General features: G+C 53.4%; 1 protein-coding gene across 1 annotated transcript in view; it reads right to left on the bottom strand.

Moving 5' to 3' along the window:
- The window catches only part of LOC143025520 (uncharacterized), a 7623-nt gene extending 562 nt beyond the window's left edge, over positions 1-7061 (bottom strand). The window contains exons 1-3 of the mRNA XM_076185304.1: positions 7013-7061; positions 711-6875; positions 1-227 (exon numbers count right to left, since the gene is read on the bottom strand). The exon at positions 1-227 is cut by the window's left edge and continues 562 nt beyond it. Of these exons, the coding sequence (XP_076041419.1) occupies positions 1-227; positions 711-6875; positions 7013-7027 (6407 nt within the window). The 5' untranslated portion in view covers positions 7028-7061. The remainder of the gene's footprint in view (positions 228-710; positions 6876-7012) is intronic.
- Positions 7062-7300: the final 239 nt, after the last annotated feature.

Genomic DNA, 7300 nt, shown 5'->3' with positions numbered 1-7300 from the left:
GAGTAGGCGACGTCGTCGTTATGAAATCGGGCTTCGCCCTCGTACTTGACCACTGGCACGTACCCTTTGGTGGGGTCGACTGTGTAGCTGACGATCTGAGTTCGACCGTCTGGGAGAAGAACTCTGTACTCTCCTGAGAGTATTTCGCCATCCGAGTTGGCTTTATGGGCGAAGTTGTTGCCAGAATCACCGTTGACATTATAGGTGAACTGGAAGGGCTTACGGGGCTGAAAGTACAATAGAAGGCAATTTAGGTCACTCTTTTGTAGACAACTACCTGATGGTTTGTCTTGAAAACAATGATAATAATAATGTAATCAGCGGCAAAAGGAGCATATGTTTGAAAATGGCAACTATAGACAGTTCTGACAATATAAACATAATATCAGGACGTTGTCTGTTTTTGGTTAAGTACAGAAATGAAAAATACGAACTGAGTATATGAAATCCTCAGTAATGGGACAAAAGAAAGTCTTATGGCAAAGGAAATTCACGGGAGAAAAAAGGTTTGGGAAAATCACCCGTGAGCTGTCCCGGCCAAATGACCCTCCTGGACCTTTCCCTGTTCCCTTCATCAAGGCTTCCATATACACAGACTCTCCATTCTTCGTCTCTGTATTTTTTTTCTTTTTCTTTTTTTAAGTGAAAAGTCATACAACCAATAAAAGATACTTTCTCAAAGGATCCTTACACTTCCAGGAGGAACTTACTTTAGTTTCCTCTTGTGAGTCATCTCGACCCTTATAGGTATTCGAGAAAGCTGTGGGTCTGGGAGCCTGCGTAACGTAGATTCTCTTGGGAGGTTTTGGAGTGGTAGTTGGAGGACTGTACAACCGTGGAGGGGCTTTTGGAGTGGAAGATGGCGGTAGGTATGTTCTCTTGGGAGGTTTTGGAGTGGTAGTTGGGGGACCGTACTGCCTTGAAGGAGCTTTTGGAGGGAAAGATGGTGTCAAGTAAGTACTTGAAGGGGCTTTTGGAGTGAAAGACGGAGTCAGGTATGATCTCGAAGGTGGTTTTGGAGTGGAAGATGGGGGCAGGTATGTTCTCTTGGGAGGTTTTGGAGTGGTAGTAGGAGGACCATACTGCCTTGAAGGGGCTTTTGGAGGGAAGGATGGAGTCAAATATGTTCTCTTGGGAGGTTTTGGAGTGGTAGATGGGGGACCATACAGTCTTGAAGGGGTTTTTGGAGTGGTAGACGGAGTAAGATATGTTCTCTTGGGAGGTGTTGGAGTGGAAGATGGGGGCAGGTATGTTCTTTTAGGAGGTACTGGTGTAGTAGTTGGAGGACCGTATTGCCTTGAAGGGGCTTTTGGAGGGAAGGACGCGGTCAAGTATGTTCTCTTGGGAGGTTTTGGAGTAGTAGATGGGGGACCATAGAGTCTTGAAGGGGTTTTTGGAGTAGTAGATGGAGTCAGATATGTTCTCTTAGGAGGCTTGGGAGTGGAAGATGGGGTCAAGTATGTTCTCTTGGGAGGTTTTGGAGTAGTAGTTGGAGGACCGTATTGCCCTGAAGGGGCTTTTGGAGGGAAAGACGGGGTCAAGTATGTTCTAGAGGGTGGTTTTGGAGTGGAAGATGGTGGCAGGTATGTTCTTTTAGGAGGTATTGGTGTAGTAGTTGGAGGACCGTACTGTCTTGTAGGGGCTTTTGGAGGGAAAGACGGGGTCAAGTATGTTCTCTTGGGAGGTTTTGGAGTGGTAGATGGAGTAAGATATGTTCTTTTGGGAGGTTTTGGAGTGGTAGATGGAGTAAGATATGTTCTCTTGGGAGGTTTTGGAGTGGAAGATGGGGTCAAGTATGTTCTTTTAGGAGGTTTTGGAGTAGTAGTTGGAGGACCGTATTGCCTTGAAGGTGCTTTTGGAGGGAAAGACGGGGTCAAGTATGTTCTGGAGGGTGGTTTTGGAGTGGTAGTTGGAGGACCGTACAGTCTTGAAGGAGTTTTTGGAGTGTCAGAGGAGAAAGGGAATGTATCTTCTTCTTCTTCTTCATCTTCTTCATCTCCTTCATCTTCTTCAGAGGAAGAAGAGGAATCGTCTTCCTCTTCATCCTCAGATTCTGAAGGAACTTTGACGAAGACGGACATGGCATCTTTGTAGTTTTCGATAAAAGCTCCGTGGGTGTGTGGAGAGTTAGCGGGTAACGAGGGAACAAAGTAGGGCGGGGATTTTGAGCCTGAATCTGTGTCTATACCTATAGTGGGAATTTCAAAAACAAAGACCTGAGGTTTGTGGCCTGGCGCAGGATGGTTTTGAGTTTGGGTAGGGGAGCGAGAAGGAGGTAGATATTCACGAGTAGGTGGGATATAGTTCGGGGAAGGAGTTTCTGGGGTGTAGGTTGAGGGACTGGCAGCGGGAGGCAGATATTCACGGCTTGGTGGAAGATATTTTGGAGAGGGTGCTTCTGTGGTGGGAGCTTCGGTGGTGGTAGCAGGGGGCAGGTATTCACGGCTTGGTGGGAGATACTTGGGAGAGGGTGCTTTTGTGGTGGGAGCTTCGGTGGTGGTAGCAGGGGGCAGGTATTCACGGCTTGGTGGGAGATACTTGGGGGAGGGTGCTTCTGTGGTGGGAGCTTCGGTGGTGGTAGTGGGAGGAAGGTATTCACGGCTTGGTGGGAGATACTTGGGTGAGGGTGCTTCTGTGGTGGGAGCTTCGGTGGTGGTAGTGGGAGGAAGGTATTCACGGCTGGGTGGAAGATACTTGGGGGAGGGTGCTTCTGTGGTGGGAGCTTCGGTGGTGGTAGTGGGAGGAAGGTATTCACGGCTTGGTGGGAGGTATTTGGGGGAGGGTGCTTCTGTGGTGGGAGCTTCGGTGGTGGTAGTGGGAGGAAGGTATTCACGGCTTGGTGGGAGATACTTGGGTGAGGGTGCTTCTGTGGTGGGAGCTTCGGTGGTGGTAGTGGGAGGCAGGTATTCACGGCTTGGTGGAAGATACTTGGGGGAGGGTGCTTCTGTGGTGGGAGCTTCGGTGGTGGTGGTAGTGGGAGGCAGATATTCACGGCTTGGTGGGAGATATGTACGAGAAGGTGGTTTTGTGGTAGGTGGTTCGGTAGTGGTAGTAGGAGGAAGGTATTCACGGCTCGGTGGGAGGTACTTGGGGGAGGGGGATTTTGTTGTGGAAGGTTGGGTGGTGGTAGTGGGAGGCAGGTATTCACGTCTTGGTGGAAGATACGTCCGAGGTGGAGCCTTTGTGGTAGGTGGTTGGGAGGTGGTGGCAGGTGGGAGATATTGACGCCTTGGTGGAGGGTACTTGGGGGATGGGGCTTTTGTGGTGGGAGCTTCGGTGGTAGTGGTAGTAGTGGAAAAGTACTTGCGCCTTGGTGGTAGATACGTGCGTGGAGGGGCTCTTGTGGTTGAGGGTTCGGGAGTGGTAGTAGGAGGCTGGTATTTGCGCCTTGGTGTGAGATATGTGCGAGACGGGGCTCTTGTTGTGGGAGCTCGGGTGGTGGTAGTTGGTGGACGGTATTTGCGTCTTGGCGGTAGATACGCTCGAGAGGGGGCTCTTGTAGTGGGAGCTTCGGTGGTAGTAGCGGGAGGCAGGTACTTGCGCCTTGGCGGTAGATACGTACGGGTAGGGGCTTTTGTTGTGGGAGCTTGGGTGGTGGTAGTGGGAGGCAGATACTTGCGCCTAGGTGGACCATACTTGCGTGAAGGAGCTCTTGTGGTGGGAGCTTGGGTAGTAGTAGTGGGAGGAAGGTATTTGCGCCTTGGCGGGAGATACGTACGGGAGGGGGCTTTTGTGGTAGGTGCTTCGGTAGTGGTAGTGGGAGGAAGGTATTCACGGCTTAGTGGGGGATATTTGGGGGAGGGGGCTTCTGTGGTGGGAGCTTCGGTGGTGGTAGTGGGAGGCAGGTATTCACGGCTTGGTGGGAGATACTTGGGAGAGGGTGCTTCTGTGGTGGGAGCTTCGGTGGTGGTAGCGGGAGGAAGATATTCACGGCTTGGTGGAAGATATTTGGGGGAGGGGGCTGTTGTGGTAGCTTCGGTGGTGGTAGTGGGAGGAAGGTATTCACGGCTTGGTGGCAGATACTTGGGTGAGGGGGCTTCTGTGGTGGGAGCTTCAGTGGTAGTAGTAGGAGGCAGGTATTCACGGCTTGGTGGGAGATACTTGGGAGAGGGGACTTCTGTGGTGGTAGTAGGAGGTAGGTATTCACGGCTTGGTGGGAGATACGTGCGGGAGGGGGCTTTTGTGGTGGGAGGTTCGGTGGTGGTAGTGGGAGGAAGGTATTCACGGCTTGGTGGGAGATACTTAGGGGAGGGTGCTTCTGTGGTGGGAGCTTCGGTGGTGGTAGAAGGGGGCAGGTATTCACGGCTTGGTGGGAGATACTTGGGGGAGGGGGCTTTTCTAGTGGGAGCTTCGGTGGTGGTAGTGGGAGGAAGGTATTCACGGCTTGGTGGGAGATACTTGGGGGAGGGGGCTTTTGTGGTGGGAGCTTCGGTTGTGGTAGTAGGAGGAAGGTATTCACGGCTTGGTGGGAGATACTTGGGGGAGGGGGCTTTTGTGGTGGGAGCTTCGGTGGTAGTAGTGGGAGGAAGGTATTCACGGCTTGGTGGGAGATACTTGGGAGAGGGTGCTTCTGTGGTGGGAGCTTCGGTGGTGGTAGCGGGGGGCAGGTATTCACGGCTTGGTGGGAGATACTTGGGGGAGGGTGGTTCTGTGGTGGGAGCTTCTGTGGTGGTAGTAGGAGGCAGGTATTCACGGCTTGGTGGGAGATATGTACGGGAGGGGGCTTTTGTAGTGGGAGTTTCGGTGGTGGTAGTGGGAGGAAGGTATTCACGGTTTGGTGGGAGATACTTGGGAGAGGGTGCTTCTGTGGTGGGAGCTTCGGTGGTGGTAGTGGGAGGAATGTATTCACGGCTTGGTGGGAAGTACTTGCGAGAGGGGGCTTTTGTAGTGGGAGGTTCGGTAGTGGTAGAAGGAGGAAGGTATTCACGGCTTGGTGGCAGATACTTGGGGGAGGGTGCCTCTGTGGTGGGAGCTTCGGTGGTGGTAGTGGGAGGTAGGTATTCACGGCTTGGTGGAAGATATGTGCGGGAAGGGGTTTTTGTAGTGGGAGCTTCAGTGGTGGTAGTGGGAGGAAGGTATTCACGGCTTGGTGGGAGATATTTGGGGGAGGGTGCTTCTGTGGTGGGAGCTTCGGTTGTAGTAGTGGGAGGAAGGTATTCACGGCTTGGTGGGAGATATGTGCGGGAGGGGGCTTTTGTAGTGGGAGCTTCGGTGGTGGTAGTGGGAGGAAGGTATTCACGGCTTGGTGGAAGATACTTGGGTGAGGGTGCTTCTGTGGTAGGAGCTTCGGTGGTGGTAGTGGGAGGAAGGTATTCACGGCTTGGTGGGAGATACTTGGGGGAGGGGGCTTTTGTGGTGGAAGCTTCGGTGGTGGTAGTAGGAGGCAGATATTCACGGCTTGGTGTGAGATACTTGGGGGAGGGTGCTTCTGGGGTGGGAGCTTCGGTGGTGGTTGTGGGAGGAAGGTATTCACGGCTTGGTGGGAGATACTTGGGGGAGGGTACTTCTGGGGTGGGAGCTTCGGTGGTGGTAGTGGGAGGAATGTATTCACGGCTTGGTGGGAGATACTTGGGGGAGGGGGGTTCCGTGGTGGGAGTTTCGGTGGTGGTAGTTGGTGGAAGGTATTCAAGGCTTGGTGGAAGATACTTGGGGGAGGGTGCTTCTGGGGTGGGAGCTTCAGTGGTGGTAGTGGGAGGAAGGTATTCACGGCTTGGTGGGAGGTACGTGCGAGAGGGGGCTTTTGTAGTGGGAGCTTCGGTGGTGGTAGTGGGAGGAAGGTATTCACGGCTTGGTGGGAGATACTTGGGAGAGGGTGCTTCTGGGGTGGGAGCTTCGGTGGTGGTAGTGGGAGGAAGGTATTCACGGCTTGGTGGCAGATACTTGGGAGAGGGTGCTTCTGGGGTGGGAGCCTCGGTGGTGGTAGTGGGAGGAAGGTATTCACGGCTTGGTGGCAGATACTTGGGGGAGGGTGCTTCTGTGGTGGGAGCATCGGTGGTGGTAGTGGGAGGAAGGTATTCACGGCTTGGTGGCAGATACGTGCGAGTGGGTGCTTCTGGGGTGGGAGCTTCGGTGGTGGTAGTGGGAGGAAGGTATTCACGGCTTGGTGGCAGATACTTGGGGGAGTGTGGTTCTGTGGTGGGAGCTTCGGTGGTGGTAGCAGGGGGCAGGTATTCACGGCTTGGTGGCAGGTATTCACGGCTTGGTGGCAGGTAAGTGCGGGAGGGTGGTTCTGTGGTGGGAGCTTCGGTGGTGGTAGTAGGAGGCAGGTATTCACGGCTTGGTGGCAGGTATTCACGGCTTGGTGGCAGGTAAGTGCGGGAGGGTGGTTCTGTGGTGGGAGCTTCGGTGGTGGTAGTAGGAGGCAGGTATTCACGGCTTGGTGGGAGATATTTGAGGGAGGGGGCTTTTGTGGTGGGAGCTTCGGTGGTTGTAGCAGGGGGCAGGTATTCACGGCTTGGTGGGAGATACTTGGGGGAGGGGGCTTTTGTGGTGGGAGCTTCGGTCGTGGTAGTAGGAGGGAGGTATTCTCGACTTGGTAGGCCATACGTAAGAGAAAGGGTTTTTGGGATGGGGGGTGGGTCATTGTGAGTATGAGGCAGGTTTTCATGTGTTAGCGGTCCATCCTCCGGAGGGAGGTATTGACGTGTTGGAGGCAGGTATTCATGGGTTGGTGGTCCATAGTTTCGAAACGGAGATTTTGGGGCGGGGTCCTTGGCATGATGAGAGCGAGTGTGGGGACTCTCGACATGGGGTGCATGGGTCGGGGGGAAAACGACAAAGGGATTTGCAACAGGGCGGTTGAACCCCCCAGTAGGCGTTAGCTTTTCTCCATAAATCTGGGTCAGAGTCACTGTTACCCAAGCCCACACCAAGACCTGGAATAAGATCAGTCTTGTCACATACACACACACACATATCGGTAATCGGCCAGCACAAAATCAATCTCTTCACTGTATGATAATTTCTTCCGTTATCGGTACACAAACACTAAATCAGATCCACGCGAGCATACCTTGGTGAAAGCCATTGATCCAGAGCCTTCCTGCGTGGTCGAGCGAGCGGGCACTGAAAGGTCTACAACGATACATTTACTTATATACGTCTCGCGACCTCGGCCGGATACCCAGCGAGGTCACATGTCCGGCGTGTGTTCGAACGTGCGTTCCCGCGCCCACTCGTCAATGCCCTCATCCTCGCGGTACCTTCCCTTGTAGATTGCCATTTCTTTCCCCTTTACTTTAGCTACTGTCACACTATCCTGTTTACATCCGTGGCACCGTACCCCTCGGAAGAGAAGAGA

This window comes from Oratosquilla oratoria, chromosome 5, assembly GCF_046742065.1.
Source record: "Oratosquilla oratoria isolate Oo_2021 chromosome 5, ASM4674206v1, whole genome shotgun sequence".
NCBI lineage: Eukaryota > Metazoa > Arthropoda > Malacostraca > Stomatopoda > Squillidae > Oratosquilla > Oratosquilla oratoria.
The sequence above is the reverse complement of the archived record's forward strand: the minus strand, read 5'-3'. Positions and strand labels throughout refer to the sequence as shown.